Source organism: Macaca nemestrina, chromosome 1 (assembly GCF_043159975.1).
Source record: "Macaca nemestrina isolate mMacNem1 chromosome 1, mMacNem.hap1, whole genome shotgun sequence".
In the NCBI taxonomy this organism is placed as follows: Eukaryota; Metazoa; Chordata; class Mammalia; order Primates; family Cercopithecidae; genus Macaca; species Macaca nemestrina.
Window position 1 is genome coordinate 78,282,280 of NC_092125.1, and position 19,849 is coordinate 78,302,128.

At 39.5% G+C, this 19,849-nt stretch overlaps 1 protein-coding gene across 7 annotated transcripts in view; it reads right to left on the reverse strand.

Moving 5' to 3' along the window:
* LOC105493739 (3'(2'), 5'-bisphosphate nucleotidase 1) overlaps positions 1-19,849 on the reverse strand; it is a 29,850-nt gene extending 10,001 nt beyond the window's left edge. Inside the window, exons 1-6 of one of the 7 annotated variants that reach the window (XM_071080920.1) lie at positions 19,694-19,848; positions 17,747-17,811; positions 12,000-12,127; positions 4,675-4,779; positions 3,566-3,673; positions 937-985 (exon numbers count right to left, since the gene is read on the reverse strand). In XM_071080920.1, coding sequence (XP_070937021.1) covers positions 937-985; positions 3,566-3,673; positions 4,675-4,779; positions 12,000-12,119 — 382 coding nt within the window. In that variant the 5' untranslated portion in view covers positions 12,120-12,127; positions 17,747-17,811; positions 19,694-19,848. The other 6 variants (XM_071080919.1, XM_071080925.1, XM_071080921.1 and 3 more) reach the window with 6 other exon arrangements.

Consider the following 19,849-nt stretch of genomic DNA (forward strand, 5'->3'; position numbering starts at 1 on the left):
GGATTACAGGCATGAGCCACCGCGCCTGGCCTAGATCTTAATTTTAAAAATAAAACTCTAAGCTTAAAACCCAAAACTTGCCAGGTGCGGTGGCTCACATCTGTAATCCCAGCACTTTGGGAGGCCCAGGCAAGCAGATCACCTGAGGTCGGGAGTTCAAGACCAACCTGACCAATATGGTGAAACCCCATTTCTCCTAAAAATACAAAAATTAGCTGGGCATGGTGGCGGGTGCCTGTAATCACAGCTACTTGGGAGGTGAGGCAGGAGAATCACTTGAACCTGAGAGGCAGAGGTTGCAGTGAGCTGAGATCGTGCCACTGCACTCTAGCCTGGGCAACGAGCAAGACTGTCTAAAAAAAAAAAAACCTAAAACTAAAACTCTGGCTCTGAGCCTGTTCATTCCTACATTTATATGGCCAATTTTATTTTAATTTGTTGCTAATTGTTCTCATCTTAGATAAGGAGAAATATTGTACTGTGTTTCAAAACCCACCTTTAGAAGGTGAGGCCGTGAAATGTGAAAGCAGTTCACAGATTAGGGGAGAGTGAATGGGGAGGGCATGGGATGGTGGTGCTGGCAGAGCAAGAGCTACATAGTTGTACTCGTTATCGTTTTTCTACCCCAATAACTGGGGGTTCAGCATAGTCATTTTGGTAACACCGGTTTAATATGTTAGTTATTCTCATCTGGGAGACATTAGAAGTGTGGGGCTGGTAGAGTATGTGAGGGTTGGTATTTGAAGGAGATGAATTTTATTCTCCTGTCTTGACCATCAATGATGTATAAGAACCATGAGCACAAATATAGCTTTAGGGGAAAACATAACACATGATACTAGCTTTCCATACAACATACAAAATATCAAATATTTACAACTAACATCATATCCTTGTCCCACTGCTGTCAAATATGAATACAAAAGAGATATCAACCTTCAGTATATTCCTTGGTTCCATCCAGAGGATCCACCCAGACCACGAGCTAAAATTAAAAAGAGAGAAGGAAAATAGCTAAATCAAGCATACAAAATTCTAAAAATAGATTTAAATAGATTAAAACTACCTTTTTTCCCTGTTTGAAATTATATTATGGATGGCCTGAGTTAATGTCATCTGTTTTGAGATAGTACAAAAACCTTATTCTTTTGTAATCATGGAAAAAGTTCATTTGAATAAGAGAAAAGTCTGATTTAAGAATTTTCAGGCCAGGCACGGTGGCTCACACCTGTAATACCAGTATTTTGGGAGGCCGAGGCGGGTGGACCACCTGAGGTCAGGAGTTCGAGACCAGCCTGGCCAAAGTGGTGAAACCCCACCTCTACTAAAAATACAAAATTAGCTGGGCGTGGTGGTGGGGGGCTGTAATCCCAGCTACTCAGTAGGCTGAGGCAGGAGAATCACTTGAACTCAGGAGGTGGAGGTTGCAGTGAGCCGACATCGTGCCATTACACTCCAGCCTGGGCAACAAGAGCAAAACTCTGTTTCAAAAAAAAAAAAAAAAAAAAGGATTTTCAACATGAAATGCTTAACTGATAAAAGTTTGTTTCATTTGGACACTAAGCACACTCTCTAGATCATGGTACAGAGAAAACTTGTAAAGTGGCATAAAAAATGTTTTGAACATGCATAGTTGCTACTCATTTTTATATGTAAGTGCTGATTTAAAAAAAACAACAGTCTGATTATCTCAAGGACACAGTCCACACAATCCAAAGAAAAATGAATAATAAAACTGGCAGCAAATTTAAAAGGAAAATTCCTTCTGTTTAGGACATTTAATATGATTCAGGATATGCTGCCTTTAACCACTACAATGATAACATTATGTGAATTTCTGAGTGAGGACATGTTTCTGATGGAGGACACCATGTCTCATTTTCTTTGTTTCCTCCATACCACAGAGCAAAGTGTCTTACTCATAGTAAGTCTCCAACGAATATGCATTAAATAATTAAAAATTGGAAAACTAAAGACGTTATGGTGGGTATCTGAAGTCACAGATTTAACTGAAACAACTATGAAAAGCAAGCAGGATGATATTTATGGTCTTTTAAAAATAAAAAGGTAGTAATCTGTTTCATAGCCTTCTGTCCCCAGTTACCAATGAATGTTTTACTATCAAATCTACTAAATATCTACTAAATACAAATTAGATTTTCTTCCTAAAAGTATTATTTTTTTTTAATGAGACAGGGTCTCACTCTGCTGTCCAGGCTGAGGGTATGTGTAAAACTGTGCAAGGTAGGAACAAAGTAGGACAACTCACACTTCCCAATTGCAAAACTTAATACAAAGCAAGAAAGTGTGCTACTGGCATAAGGATAGACATATAGACCAATGGAATATAACTGAGAGTCCAGAATGAAACCCATACATCTATTTCTTTTCTTTTTTCTTTTTTTTTTTTGAGACAAAGTTTTGCTCTTGTCGCCCAGGTTGGAGTGCAATGGCACAATCTCGGCTCACTGCAACCTCCGCCTCCCAGGTTCAAGCGATTCTCCTGCCTCAGCCTCCTGAGTAACTGGGATTATAGGCGTGCGCCACCACGCCCAGCTAATTTTGTATTTTTAGTAGAGATGGAGTTTCTCCATGTTGGTCAGGCTGGTCTCAAACTCTCGACCTCAGGTAATCCACCTGCCTCAGCCTCCCAAAGCGTTGGGATTACAGACGTGAGCCACCGCGACTGGCATGAAACCCATACATCTATGGCCTGCTGATTTTTCACAAGTGTGCCAAGGCCATTCAACTGGGAAAAAAATCATCTCTTTAAGAGATGGTGCTGGGGCCAGGCGAGGTGGCTCAAGCCTGTAATCCTAGCACTTTGGGAGGCCAAGGTGGGTGGATCACGAGGTCAAGAGATAGAGACTATCCTGGCCAACATGGTGAAACCCCATCTCTACTAAAAATACAAAAACAATTAGCTGGGTGTGGTAGTGTGAGCCTGTAGTCCCAGCTACTTGGGAGGCTGAGGCAGGAGAATCGTTTGAACCCAGGAGGTGGAGGTTGCAGTGAGCCAAGATTGCAGCCCTGCACTCCAGCCTGGCGACAGAGAGAGACATCATTTCAAAAAAAAAAAAAAAAAAAAAAAGAGATGGTGCTGGTTGTAGCCTTAACCTCCATGGGCTCAGGTGATCCTCCCACCTCAACCTCCCAAATAGCTGAGACTACAAGTGTGTGGCACCATACCTAGCTAATTTTTGTATTTTTTGTAGAGACAGAGTTTCACTATGTTGCCCAGTCTGGTCTCGAACTCCTAGACTCAAGCAATCCAACCACCTCGGCCTCCCAAAGTGCTGGGATTACAGGTGTGAGCCACCATGCCTGGCCCTAAAAGTATTTTAAATAACGGTTTTAGAGTGGAAAGGAAACCCATAGGATGAGAAACTGAACTCTAAATCCATGTGGTTGCCTGATACTTCCATGTTGGCTCTGAAATATATCAAATTTCTGGTTGCCCCTATTTTATAACTACCAATTTTTCATCTTACAGGCAAATTGTATTTCCTTTACTATGGCAAAAAGACCAGGTTAATAGAGAGTTGAGTATAAATAGGGATCATACATCTTCTTCTTTAATAGAACTGTACTGCGATGGGCATGGTTGCTTCAGTATTTCCTCCCACTGACTGTCTTCGATCAGCTCTTGATCCACTTCCTCAGAAGGCAGATCCTAAAGCAGAGATAACCCTAATGGTTATTGAAGCCATTTAGTGTTTACAGTGTATGCTTTGTCTCATTAACAGAAGAAATGCAGCATCACAGTTTTCGCTAGTTCTTCTGGTTTACCATTTATATTTAGAACTTTTAAAGCAAACCTTAAAAATTTGCAAAAACAACCATATGTGGCTCATCAAAATTGACTAAATGGTTGCAATGTCATTATCTTGAACAGAGTTTAAAAATAAAAGATTCTTTAAGTATTATACACTCATTTAAACAAGTGTCTCTGACAGCAGATAGTTCCCCTATATTACATTAGATGTCAAGTTCCTCACTTTCTTTTTTCTTTTTGAGACGGAGTCTTGCTCTATTGCCCAGGCTAGAGTGCAGGGGCACCATCTCGGCTCACTGCAACCTCCCCCTCCTGGGGTCAAGCAGTTCTCCTTCCTCAGCCTCCTGAGTAGCTGAGATTACAGGCGTTCACCACCACGCCTGGCTAATTTTTGTATTTTTAGTAGAGACGGGATTCAGTTTCACCATGTTGGTCAGGCTGGTCTTGAACTCCTGACCTCGTGATCTGCCCGCCTTGGCCTCCCAAAGTGCTGGGATTACAGGTGTGAGCCGCCGCGCCCGGCCTACTTCCCTCACTTTCAAAGTGTTATAGTCTTTGGATAAGTACGCAAATAAGCCTAAGTTTAAAAACAAACAACAACAAAACTCATTTTATTCCAAAGTTCTAGATCTCTGCCCATCTTACAGTTTGTATGCTGGGTATAACAGTAACCATATCTTTTATGGTCAATAATTAAGACATCTGGCATAGAAATAGACCAAAATGTCTTAAAATCAGGTATTTCCCCCAAGTCCAAGGAATACAATAATTATTTTTGTGTTTAAAACAATATATATAATGCTTGAAATTATAAGAGTGGTACATAAATCATTAAAGCATCAGTTATAAGTACACTTGGTAAACAAGGATTTTAAAAAAATGTCTCTGACGACTCTTACCTCTTCCCCTATAATCGTGAGTTTGGGGAATTTCCGGGCCAATGAAGAACATATGCTCATCTGTGCCAATCGGTCAGCTTTGGTCTGCAGGTCTGTGGCACAGGTCTATAACAAAGAATGCAAAGTTTAGCAGAGCTAACGAGAAATAAGTTGTCCTCTGATTCCCTGTGCATGAGTGCCTACATAATTTAGATTACACTGTCAGTTTTTAGAGTCATAGAACTTAACACCAAATGAGTTAACTAGTTTCCTGCCTTGGTTTTTCTCAAAGGATTAATAGTGGTTAAAGTTTGGAAAGGAGCTTATAAATAATCTAGAACATTTTCTTCTCTAGTTTAGAAATTCCTTATCTCTAGACATCAACCTTTTGCTTAAATAGGTTCAGAGATAGGAAATGTATCACTTTTCAAGGCAAAGGTAATAGTTATTAGAAAAAGTGTTCCTTGGATCCTTCTATAACTTCCACACTAATCCTAATCATAATAATTCAACAGGTCCTCAAGTTGATTCACAGGTATAGAGTAAGAAATCCTATTTGTTTTTGTTTTGTTTTGTTTTTGAGGCGGAGTCTTGCTCTGTCGCTGGCTGGAGTACAGTGGCGCGATCTTGGCTCACTGCAATCTCTGCCTCCTAGGTTCAAGCAATTCCCCTACCTCCCGAGCAGCTGGGACTGTAGGCTCCTGCCACTATGCCCAGCTAATTTTTTGTCTCTTAGTAGAGACGGGGTTTCATCAAGTTGGCCAGGATGGTCTTGATCTCCTGACCTTGTGATCTGCCTGCCTTGACCTCCCAAAATGCTGAGATTACAGGCATGAGTCACTGCACCCAGCCTAAGAAATTCTGTTTCTGAAAATCTGAAAAACACTAATATGAACTGCTGTAATATTTAACATATAGCTCACCTGTGGTACCCTCACTCAATCACTATGTCAGATAATCATGCTAGTGAAAGAGAAAAGTTTTGCAAGTGACAACCACAACCTCCTTTGTTAGTTTGCTTTCAGAGAATTATGATATGTTGCAATTGATATATGCCTGGTTAAGTAGATTTACAGATTATATCATCTTAGTAGAATTTGTTTGTTTGTTTTGAGATGGAGTCTCTGTCGCCCAGGCTGGAGTGCAGTGGCGTGATCTTGGCTCACTGCAAACTTTGTCCCTTGGCTTCAAGCAATTCTCCTGTCTCAGCCTCCCGAGTAGCTGGGACTACAGGTGCCACCCACCACGGCTGGCTAATTTTTGTATTTTTAGTAGAGACAGGGTTTCACCATATTGGCCAGGCTGGTCTCAAACTTCTGACCTTGTGATCCACCCACCTCGGCCTCCCAAAGTGCTGGGATTACAGGCGTGAGCCACTGCACCCTGCCTCATCTTAGTAGAATTTTAACAATACTTTGCAACGAGATAAAGAGTCATCATGAAAAGCAAACTGCTTTATGCCTCACTGAGATTTGCTATATATCTCAATGCAAAGTACTATTCTGCTAGAATGTAAGCTCCACAAAAGGATTTTATTCCTTAAAGAATTGTGTCTAGCATATAGTAGGTGCTCTATAAGTATCTTTTGAATGAACCTACTCAAAAGAATTGTTCAGTTTGAAGATTAGTTATATATCAATCAAGTTTGTACACCACTGCTTTAGAGGAAAAAAATATATATTGAAAGTCATTCCTCTATCTGAGGAAAGCAATTTTCTTTCCCTCTCTAAGATAAATATTTCCTACTCTATCAACATAGCTCTGGACCTCTAAAGTACTAGAAATGCCTGAGCAGTACAGAAGACAATGAGAATATTACTTTTTTTCCTGACTTGGCACTACATCTCTGTTCCTTTTTAGCTACCTGGGTTTCAAAGTTGTTTGTCTAATATAATCTCAACATAAGATCAACTGAAAATAAGTGATGTTAAGGAAAAGGATCTGAAAGGAAATAATTCAAAATATTGGCAATGGTGGGATGATGGATGATTTTTGTTTACTTTTTGGCATTTTTCTCCATTTCCTACTTTTCGTAATAGAAAAAACTTTGTAAAAAATGAGATTAGGGGCCAGACGCAGTGGTTCATGCCTATAATCGCAGCACTTTGGGAGGCCGAGGCAGGCGGATCACGAGGTCAGGAGTTCGAGACCAGCCTGACCAACATGGAGAAATCCTGCCTCTACTAAAAATACAAAATTAACTGGGCGTGGTGGCGCATGCCTGTAAAATCCCAGCTATCCAGGAGGCTGACGCAGGAGAATCGCTTGAACCTGGAAGGCAGAGGTTGCGGTGAGCTGAGATCATGCCATTGCACTCCAGCCTGGGCAACAAGAGTGAAACTCCGTCTCAAAAAAAAAATAAATAATAATAATAATAATAATAATAATAATAAGATTAGCAGCCCCCTGAAAGCAGCAGTATCATTTTGTTGATTATTACCAAGCATGTCTGTGGTCAACTAAAGTCTCTTTTTCAAACAAATTTGAATCAGATTTATCTGACATAACTTGAACATGAATACAGCACTTTATATTATTCCTGTTACAATATCCTGTTGGATTTGGTCCACTTTTCTCAGAGGTTGCAACTATTTTGAATGCTTATTCTGTGATCAAATGTATTAACTAGACTGCTCAGCTTTACCTTATTGGCAAATTTTATAAGTATGTTTTCTATATCATCTTCCACTTCAGATAACACATTAGGTATTTTTTTAAAACTGTATGCTATTTAATAATTAAAGAGAACAGTACAATGTCAGGAGCAGAGTCCTGTGATCAGCCAGCGGTGATCCTTTTCTAGGATGAAAATGACTCATTAATTTAAATTTGTGGATAATGTTATTCATCCAGTTATGAATACACCTAACCATGGCTCAGGATGGGAGATGTCATCTATATAACTAAAAATAGCTTGAATATTTTCTTAAATAGAAAATGACAGACTATAACAAATGTTTTGCTTAAATCAAGATACCCTCTATCTATTTCCTCTATAAATCTATCAAAAAAACAAATGAGATTTATTTCATTTGTTCTTATGAGTTTTTGTTTTTGTTTGTTTTTAATATTATTTATTTATTTATTTATTTATTTATTTATTTATTTATTTATTTATTTTAGAGACAGGGTTTTACTCTGTTGCCCAGGCTGGAGATCAATCTCCTGAGCTCAAGCAATAATCCCATTTCAGCTTCCCAAGTAGCTAGGACTATAAGCATGTCCCACCATGCCAGACGGGGTCTTGCTATGTTGCCCATGCTGATTTTTATGTTTATTTTTTAAAAGCAATTACGTTGAATGTTTTATAATGAACTCATGTCAACGTTTTTCTAAGTTGTTTTTTATTCATATATCTCACTTTTTCTTATGGTAACAGCGCTAGATAGATGTATCACTTATAAGTGAGTGACTTAACTCAATCTATTTTATTATTTTTTATTTATTTTTCCATTTCATCTTTTTTTCTTTTTTTTTATTATTATACTTTATGTTCTAGGGTACATGTGCACAATGTGCAGGTTTGTTACATATGTATACATGTGCCATGTTGGTGTGCTGCACTCATTAACTCGTCATTTACATTAGGTATATCTCCTAATGCTATCCCTCCCCCCTCCTCCCACCCCACAACAGTTCCCCTTCCTGTGTCCAAGTGACCTCATTGTTCAATTCCCACCTATGAGTGAGAACATGTGGTGTTTGGTTTTCTGTTCTTGCGAGTTTGCTGATAGTTTCCAGCTGCATCCATGTCCCTACAAAGGACACAAACTCATCCTTTTTTATGGCTGCATAGTATTCCACGGTGTATATGTGCCACATTTTCTTAATCCAGTCTGTCACTGATGGACATTTGGGTTGGTTCCAAGTCTTTGCTATGGTGAACAGTGCCGCAATAAACATACGTGTGCATGTGTCTTTATAGCAGCATGATTTATAATCCTTTGGGTATATACCCAGTAATGGGATGGCTGGGTCAAATGGTATTTCTAGTTCTAGATTCTTGAGGAATCGTCACACTGTCTTCTACAATGGTTGAAATAGTTTACAGTCCCACCAACAGTGTAAAAGTGTTCCTATTTCTCCACATCCTCTCCAGCACCTGTTGTGTACTGACTTTTTAATGATTGCCATTCTAACTGATGTGAGATGGTATCTCACTGTGGTTTTGATTTGCATTTCTCTAATGGCTAGTGATGATGAGCATTTTTTCATGTGTCTGTTGGCTGCATAAATGTCTTCTTTTGAGAAGTGTCTGTTAGTATCCTTTGCCCACTTTTTGATGGGGGTTCATATGGAACCAAAAAAGAGCCCACATTGCCAAGACAATCCTAAGTCAAAAGAACAAAGCTGGAGGCATCACACTCTCTGACTTCAAACTATACTACAAGGCTACAGTAACCAAAACAGCATGGTACTGGTACCAAAACAGAGATATAGACCAACGGAACAGAACAGACCCCTCAGAAATAATGCCACACATCTACAACCATCTGATGTTTGACAAACCTGACAAAAACAAGAAATGGGGAAAGGATTCCCTATTTAATAAATGGTGCTGGGAAAACTGGCTAGCCATAAGTAGAAAGCTGAAACTGGATCCCTGCCTTACTCCGTATACAAAAATCAATTCAAGATGGATTAGAGACTTAAATGTTAGACCTAAAACTCACTCTATATTAAATCGCTAAAGTGCTAATGAGAAATCATATCCTATTAATGTTCTCACTTGGAAGAAATTACAATACAATTTTCCTCAAAGACTATAATAAAGAAAGATTTAGGCGAAGTGTAGTGGCTCATACCTGTACCCACACCCATAATCTCAGCACCTTAGGAGTCTGAGGTGGGTGGATCACTTGAAGCCAAGAGTTTGAGACCAGCCTGGGCAATATACTGAAACTCCATCTCCACAAAATGAAAACATTAGCTGGGTGTCGTGGCGCTTGCCTGTAGTCCTAGCTACTCAGGAGGCTAAGCCAAGAGGGTCCTTTGAGCCCAGAACTTGAGGCTGCAACAAGCTATCAGTAGGACTATGCCACTCTACTCTAGCCTTGGGCGACAAAGTGAGACATTGTCTCTTAAAAAAAAAAAAAAAGATTATAATAAAGAATTTAAGGATTAAAAGTCAATATATGAAAACTTATGTGTGAAATTTGTAATGTGAGGTAATAACCAAGTTTCAAGGAAGATTTCTGTGTATATATGTGTGTGTGTGTGTGTGTGTGTGTGTATATATGTATATATGTATACATATATGTACCAAATCCCAAGGAAGATTTGTGTATATGTATATAATATATACACGTGTGTATATATTATATATATATAATATATACATATATACACGTGTGTATATATACGTGTGTATATATTATATATATATACACACGTGTATATATGTGTATATATACACGTGTGTATATATACGTGTGTATATATGTATATATTATATATACACATATATACACGTGTGTATATATTATATACATATACACAAATCTACGTGTGTGTATATATACGTATATATATACATGTGTGTATATATATACACACGCAATCTTCCTTGGGATTTGGTACATATATACATATATACACACACACATATATATGCCTGTACTCACACCCTTGTGTGTATATATATGGAAAGATTTATATATATAATATACACACACTATATATATATACACACAAATCTTCCGTGTATATATACATACACTATATATACATACTATATATACACACACACAAATCTTCCCTATATATATATACACACATACACAAGAGTGTGAGTACAGGTGTGTGTATATATATACATGTATATATATGTAGCAAATCCCAAGGAAGATATACAAACTTGTATATATATACACAAACTTGTATGTGTATATATATACAAACTTGTATATATATATTTGTCAATATATGAAATATATATACACATATATACACAGACATATATATACACATACATATATATATACACACACACAAATCTTCCTTGGGATTTGGTTATTACCTCACATTACAAATTTTACACATAAGGTTTCATATATTGACTTTTAATAGATTTCATTAAGATTTCATTGTATTTTAAACTGGAACACAAGTATGGTGGTATTTCTTTTAAGAATTGACTATCACTATAAACTTTCTGATAATGTATTTCATATATTGACTTTTAATCCTTACATTCTTTATTATATGTATGTATATATGTATACATATATACACACATATTTTTCGAGATGGAGTCTCGCTTTTGTTGCCCAGGCTGGAGTGCAATAGTGCGATCTCGGCTCACTGCAACCTCTGCCTCCCGGGTTCAAGTAATTCTCCTGCCTCAGTCTCCTGAGTAGCTGTGATTATAGGTATGCACCACCATGCCCGACTAATCTTTGTATTTTTAGTAGAGATGGGGTTTCATCATGTTGGTCAGGCTGGTCTCAAACTCCTGACTTCGTGATCCACCTGCCTCGGCCTCCCAAAGTGCTGGGATTACAGGCGTGAGCCACCATGCCCAGCCAGAAGATTGTATTTTAAACTGGAACACAAGTATGGTGGTATTTCTTTTAAGAATTAACTATGACTATAAACTTTCTGATAATCTATTTAAGTTTGTAATTACTATACTGGGAAAAACACCCTTGTTTTGAGTTTCTTTTCCATGAGGAAGAAAAATATGTATCACTTTGATTATAACAAATAGTTATGTAAATGCCAGATTTTACCGAACATGTTGACTAAGGATTACATGGCGTTGCATGTAATAGATTACTCTAGTATTTGAAGCCTGGTTACAATGCCTTGGGGATGGATATGGTTCAGAAGACTCAGACATATAAACAAAGATCTTGGATATAGAAAGTCTGGAGTCTTTTTTTTTTTTTTGAGGCGGAGTCTCGCTCTGTTGCCCAGGCTGGAGTGCAATGGCACGATCTCGGCTCACTGCAACCTCTGCCTCCCGGGTTCAAGCGATTCTCCTGCCTCAGCCTCCCAAGTAGCTGGGATTACAGGCGCTCACAACCACATCTGGCTAATTTTTTGTATCTTTACTAGAGATGGGATTTCACCATTTTAGCCAGGCTGGTCTCAAACTCCTGATCTCGTCATCCGCCTTCCTCGGTCTCCCAAAGTACTGGGATTACAGGCGTGAGCCACCATACCCAGCTTTGGAGTCATTTTCAAAGCAGAGATCGAACCCTTTTGAACAAGGGTCTTGTAGTCTCCCTAAGGGAGCCATCAATTATTTTAACTGATAAAGTCTGTCCACATTTTTACATCATTTAGCTCAACCTCAAGAACAAAAATAAAGTTGGTATGAAATGATATGAGAGTTTGAGTACCTTCTCCACGATACCCAGGTCTCCTTCAGCAATAACACGTCTGACTATCATTCCTGCCTTCTGAGCAATAGAATATGCTGAGGCTACCAACCGCATCAACACAGTGTTACTGGAAGCCATAATAAACTCTAAAAAGAGATCAAGAAAAATGTTTTGTTAGTTTCAAAGTCAACTACTGGTTTTATTTACTTAAATCCAACTCAGCACATATTAATTGAGCGCTAACTTGGGATTGCTCCCATTAACTGAGTAAATTCTTTAACATATATTTACTAAAAGAGAGTTGGAAAAAACTCCATTTGGGCATTAACTCTCTCAATAAGTTCTGTATTTTTTATGTTTGTCTGCAGATGAGGCATGTCAAAGCATAGGAGAAACTGGCCCAGGATGCTGAGCATGTGAAAAAGTTTGTGTATGAGGTGGTGGGTAATGTGCAAAGTATGTGGAAAGTGCTTTGGAGGCTAAAAATATGAGATGTAAGATTTTTGTTTGAGGAGCTAATATTTTGGTGAGCTGTAGATAAAACAATGTAACCTAATGTCTATAACATAAAAATAGGAAGTGCCAAAAGAGGTATGAATAGTATAAGGGATGTAGTAGGTGTGTAGGGCGTAATTAAAAAGGGAGGGTGTATTAGTCTGTTTTCGTACGGCTATAAAGAATGACCCAAGACTGGGTAGTTTATTACTTCCAATGCCAAGAACCACAATTACTTTTGCACCAACCTAATATAAAGGAAAGAGGTTGAATTGACTCACAGTTCAGCATGACTGGGAAGGCCTAAGGAAACTGACAATCCTGGCAGAAGACAAAGGGGAAGCAAGACACCTTCTTCACAAGGTGGCAGGAAGAAGTGCCAAGCAAAGGGGGAAGAGACCCTTAAAAACCATTAGATCTCATGAGAACTCACTCACTATCACGAGAACAGCATAGGGGGAAACTGCCCCCATGATTCGATTACCTCCACCTGGTCTCTCCCTTGACAGTGGGGATTATGGGGATTACAATTTAAGATGAGATTTGGGTGGGGAAACAAAGCCTCACCACATCAGAGGGATTGCATATAACTACAATTATTTTCTGAAAATCAATGAATATTCTCCACTATTATTTACCTCCATCTTTGTCAGTAGCCAAATAAAGAGAACAAGCAACATAACAAATTATAATGAAGACCAATCACCTGGAAAAGTAAGGCGTGTCAGAGAAGTCTCTAGCTCCAATAAAATAAATAGAAAAAACAGGCTTTAGAATTAAGTACATTGCTTTTTTTTTTTTTTTTTGAGACGGAGTCTCGATCTGTTGCCCAGGCTGGATTGCAGTGGCGCCATCTCGGCTCACTGCAACCTCTGCCTCCCGGGTTCAAGCAGTTTTCTGCCTCAGCCTCCCAAGTAGCTGGGATTACAGGTGGCCTCCACCACACTTGGCTAATTTTTGTATTTTTAGTGGACACAGGGTTGCATCATCTTGGCCAGGCTGGTCTTGAACTCCTGACCTCGTGATCCACCTGCCTCAGCCTCTCAAGTGCTTAGATTACAGGCATGAGCCACTGTGCCCGGCCTGTACATTCCTTTGAAAATATGAATTCTGGCCAGGCACGGTGGCTCACACCTGTAATCCCAGCATTTTGGGAGGCCAAGGTGGGCAGATCACCTGAAGTCAGGAGTTCGAGATCAGCCTGACCAACATGGTGAAACCTCATCTCTATTAAGAACACAAAAATTAGCCGGGCATGGTGGCGCACACCTGTAATCCCAGCTACTCAGGAGGCTGAGGCAGGAGAATCGCTTGAACCTGGGAGGCGGAGATTGCAGTGAGCCGAGATCGCACCATTGCACCCTACCTAGCCTGGGTAACAGAGCGAGACTCCATCTCAAAAAAAAAAAAAAAAAAAAAGAAAGAAAATATGAATTCAAATCCTGAAATTTTAGTGACTGTTCTGGATGTACCACCCACATTCCCTTCAGGATTGAAGAGCTTATTTCCCCACTCGCTGAGACAGCTCTCAACAGAAGGCCCTTAGTTGCCATCTTTCTCTGGGAGTATATCTGCTGAGAAGGATCACTTCATCTGAAATGTCACAATAGGGAGACTTAAAGGCCATTTCCTACCCCAAGTGGGCTGCCACCCCAGCACTGAAGGGCCATCCAGCTTCCAGAATACCCTATGGGGTCGACTGAGGCCTTAGCTGAGACTGCATCACAGCCCAAGATGCCTTCTCCTATATTCTTCCCTTCCTCCCCTTCCCTCCCACAAATGATCCCAAAAGCACTCCCTAATAAACCTCTTCCACTTTATCTCTGTCTTACAGTTTTATGGGGAATCAACCTATGACAAAAACTTCCCATCTCTAAATCAAATCAACATTATTTCATCGCAATAAGGGAACACATGATTGCTCCCTAGACAAAAGGACTATTTTATATATATATATGGTGTGTCTCTCTCTATATATATACGTTTTTTTTATTATTATTATTATTTTTTTTGATATGGAGTCTCACTCTGTCGCCCAGGCTGGAGTATAGTGGTGCAATCTCAGCTCACTGCAAACTGCCTCCTGGGTTCAAGCGATTCTCCTGCCTCAGCCTCCTGAGTAGCTGGGATTATAGGCGCCTGCTACCATGCTTGGCTAATTTTTGCATTTTTAGTAAAGACAGGGTTTCACCATGTTGGCCAGGCTGGTTTCGAACTCTTGAGCTCAAGTGTTCTGCCCACCTTGGCCTCCCAAAGTGCTGGGATTACATGCCTGAGCCACCACGCTTAGCCCTGCGACTATAAAGGACATTATAAATCTCCATTCAGCAATAGTCATTATTCTACCACAAATTTCTGACTGAATATTTGATTTGACGTGCGTTATAACCCCTTTAACATTTTTTTTCTTTTTTCTTTTTTTTTCTGAGATGTAGTCTCACTCCATCACCCAGGCTGGAGTGCAGTGGCGCAATCTTGGCTCACTGCAATCTCTGCCTCCCGGGCTCAAGTGATTCTCACGCCTCAGCCTCCCGAGTAGCTGAGATCACAGGCAGCTGACACCATGCCCGGCTAATTTTTGTATTGTTAGTAGAGACGGGGATTCACCATGTTGGCCAGGCTGGTCTTGAACTCCTGACCTCAGGAGATCCGCCTGCCTCAGCCTCCCAAAATCCTGGGATTACAGGTGTAAGGCACTGTACCCAGCCTTCTTTACATCTTGTTTCTATCATCCACATTCTATTGACAGGAATTATGAACCTAACTGAAACAATAAGTGAAGTGTTTGAAACTCTTCAGAAGGAAGATGGAATTGAAATTTATGGCCGGGCACGGTGGCTCACGCCTGTAATCCCAGCATTTTGGGAGGCCGAGGCGGGTGGATCACGAGGTCAGGAGTTCGAGACCAGCCTGACCAACATGGCGAAACCCTGTGTCTACTAAAAATACAAAAATTAGCTGGGCGTAGTGGCACACACCTGTAATCCCAGATACTCAGGAGGCTGAGGCAGGAGAATCACATGAACCCAGAAGGTGGAGCTTGCAGTGAGCCAAGACCGTGCCAGTGCACTCCAGCCTGAGCGACAGAGCAAGACTCCATCTCAAAAAAAAAAAAAAGAAATTTATGTAAGGTAATGAATACCATACTGTGACCAATAGCTATCTGGAAATTAAGATGAAAATGAAAAGGGTTTCATTTTTGAAATGGAGTCTCGTTCTGTTGCCCAGGCTGGAGTGCAGTGGCACGATCTCAGCTCACTGCAAACTCCACCTCCCAGGTTCACACCATTCTCCTGCCTCAACCTCCTGAGTAGCCGGGACTTCAGGCGCCCGCGACCGTGCCCGGGTAATTTTTTGTATTTTTAGTAGAGACGGGGTTTCACCACGTTAGCCAGGATGGTCTTGATCTCCTGACCTTGTCATCCACCTGCCTCAGCCTCCCAAAGTGCTGGGATTACAGGCGTGAGTGAGCCACCACGCTCAGCCAATATAACGGGTTTCTAACTGCAGCTGACACTTGAACAACATGGGCTCGAACTGAACCGGTTCACTTTGTGGATTTTTTCCAACCAAATGCGGACAGAAAAGGTATGTAAAACCTGTAGACAGGAAAGGCTGACTTTTTAAAATATATTTTTATTTTATTTTCAAGAGAGTCTATGATCTGTTAAAACTGAGTTTTCATCTATGAGTGTTTTGGAGGGTCAACTGTGGGACTTGAGTATGTGCAGATTTCAATACTCTCAGGGGTTCTCAGTTGATTCTCAGGGAATCAACCTCCCTCACATACTGAGGGATGACTCTATATAAAGTGTTTGTTTTATGATACCATAATCAGGCTAGATTAATTTTCTTGGCATACTAGGAGTTACATGTGGAATAAACCAGTTACAATTACTACTAATTCAGGAGCACTTCAGATAGAAAACAGAGAAATGGGGCTGGGTGCGGTGGCTCACACCTGTAATCCCAGCACTTTGGGAGGCCGGCAGATCACGAGGTCAAGAGATTGAGACCATTAAGGCTAACACAGTGAAACCCGGTCTCTACTAAAAATACAAAAAATTAGCTGGGCATAGTGGTGGGCACCTGTAGTCCCAGCTACTCCAGAGCCTGAGGCAGGAGAATGGCGTGAATCTGGGAGGTGGAGGTTGCAGTGAGCCGAGATCGCGCCACTGCACTCCAGCCTGGGCGACAGAGAGAAACTTTGTCTCAGAAAAAAAAAAAAAGAAAAAGAAAAGAAAACAGAAATAATTTAGTAAATACTTTGTCACTCTTATTTCTATTCCTTTATATCCATATCCAGGCATATATCTGATTTATTCTGCACCGGAAATGTGGTCTTTGTGCAACTGTTTTGTTCTACCCAGATGTCGTGACCATATTTTAATTATGTGTTCATATGCTCCTTCAATTCTCATGTTATGTAAGAATTCTTTTGTAATAGGATGATCACCTTCCCTCACTGTATGGTGTTGTTATAACTTTTCATAGATCTCATTTACCTTTGAACCAGTTAAGCAACCATTTGAGCCTTATCAGGCTCCATAAATGACTCAACTACTTACCCTTGTATTTGCCAAGTCCATGGTGTTTTCTTCCAAGGAAAAACTTTCAGGCATTGTCTGTCTACTAATTTCATCACAAAATGATATTATATATAATAACCACCAATTAAAGCTAACATCAGCTTATAAAATATAAGAATGGGAAAAATAATAGAAGAAAATAAAAATGGGAAAAATAATGTTGATGTAAAGCACACAATGATTTATAAAGAGATTCCACAAATCGCTTTTAATTGGCAAATAGGAAAATATTTTACCATTCTTCTTTGAAGTACTTCTCTGGTCCAAACTGAATTAGTAATGAAATAGTACTATGCCCTAGCCTTAATCGTTTTCTTACGTATTTTTTAAACAGATGAATACAATTTTGGTTCTTGGTTAAAAAAAAAAAAAGAAAAAATAAATAGTCAAATTATCAAAGCACAAAATCTATACAAGAGGTCCCTTTTAGCCTTTTTAATTATGCCCCCTCCTATACTATAATAAGATTTACCTTTTGATGATACAGGTAGATCAAGAGCAAGGCCTAAACTAGCTACAGGCAAGTTAACTTTCTTAAAGCAGTTCAAATAACACCATTGTACTTCTTTCTCTACCAGTTTTACATCTTTGGGCCTTAAAACACTCTTGTGAAGGTGTCTTTCCGAAAGCCTAATCTAAAACAGGATAGCGGTTAAGGGCACAGGCTCTGGAGCCAATTACCTGTGTTCAAATCCTGGCTCAGCTGTGGACTTTGAGAAAACCGCTTAAATTTTCTGTACCTCCATCTGTAAAATGGAGACAATAGTACTTATAGGGCTGTTGTACTTATTAAATTAGTAACACATGTAAAGAAAACACTTGTCCCTGGCACAAGGTAAACACCAAATAGACTGGCTAACCATTATTATGATTGTCCTTATTTTGGTTATTTTGCAGGGAGGGACATTAGGGCAGTGTTAAGGGCAAAGAGTTTATGTGGTTTCTCCAACAGTATTCTGACCTTGAGAATACAAAATGATAATCAACATGACCCTCAGAGTGTAGTACAGGCTTTTCTTCATAACATTCTGGGCCTGAGGCTTGGAGTAGACAAGAAAAAAAGCTGTGTAGCACTTAAGGCCATCGACCTAACACCTATCCATTTGAGAAATCTTTACAACTGCCAAAGAGCTAGTTCAGAAGGATGGAAAAACAACAGGAATCAAACATTAGTTTCTTCTCATATAAAGATTGTGACCATATGAGGATTAGGATCTAAAAATGATGAGTTCCAGATCAAAATACTAAAATTATTTATACTTTGGAACTTGGCCTGATGATAATGTTCAAGGTCATCTGAAAAAATAAAAATGTAAGCATAATGGAGCAAATTCTGGAAGAAGAACAAAGAACAGAGGTACTCCCCTTATCAATTATCAAAATATGATAAAGTATGATTTAATCAAAATATGATATAAAAGTTTGGCTAGTGAGACAAATTAAGGAAATAAATTGCAGAAATAGAACCGAACACACTAAAGGTAGTGTTTCAAATCATGGGGGAAATTTAATTTTGCATAAATGGCAGGGCAGTTGCTAAACTTTTAAATACTTTTTTTTTTTTTTTTTTTTTTTTGATATATAGTCTTGCTCTGTAGCCCAGGCTGGAGTGCAGTGGCTGATCTCGGCTCACTTTCACCCTCTAGAGTTCAAGTGATTCTCCTGCCTCATACACCTGAGAGCTGGCACTACAGGCACGCATCACCACGCCTAATTTTTTCAGTCAGGCCTATAGTCCCAGCTACTCGGGAGGCTGAGGTGGGTGAATCACCAGACCCTGGGAGGTCGAGGTTGCAGTGAGACATAATGGCACCACTTTACTCCAGCCTGGGCTACAGAGCAAGACCCTGTCTGGGAAAAAAAAAAAAAAAAAAGGAAAGGAGAAGAAGAAGAAAGAAGAAGGAGGAAGAAGGAAGAAGGAGGAAGAAGAAGGGGGAAGAAGAAACAGGGAAGAAGCAGCAGAAGAAGCAGCAGCAGAAGCAGAGAAAAAGAAAGAAAAGAAAAGAAAAGAAAAAAAAGAAAAGAAAAGAAAAGAAAGAAAGAAAAAGAAAGAAAGAAAGAAAGAAAGAAAGAAAGAAAGAAAGAAAGAAAGAAAGAAAGAAAGAAAGAAAGAAAGTTTGTCCTTTGTCCAGTTTGCAAGGGTGTGAAGGAACATGTACCTGAGCATTGTCGGTAAAGTAGTGAACCCTCTTAGGAGAGCTTTGAGAACCTTAATAAAGTATAACATACATATCTTTTGAACCAGCAATTATATTTCCAGAGAAATCCAAATAAATCACGCAAACCTACAAATATGTAGAAATGGCAGTTGGACGAATATTTGCTATTTAAATAAATTTACTTTTAGGTGCCAAGCAGTTTCTAAATTTGGGTGCATCAACGAACTCAATATCTAGGTTTGTCTTGTTATTTCTACAATATATGGCTATAAAAACCTTCCAGATAACGAAGATAAAAGCACAGATAAACAATTAAAATATTGACACTCTAGAGTCCAAGTCCAAAATCAGAATATCTGGAGAAGCAATCTGATTCACATAAACCTTTTTTATTTTATTTTATTTAACATAAATCCTATCTACCTGGCTCTTGCCCTGACCGGCAGGAGAGAAACTTACGGCGACAAACCTGGAACAACGTTGGACCAAACACACTTCAGGGGCAGCAAAAGCGCGTTATCGTAAACCCAGGTCCCTCGTCGTGTCCAGTACCGAGCTTTGGCACTGTCAATAAATCTTTCGAGATGGATGGCAGCCCTACCTCAGCTAGTGAGCATGCGGGAAA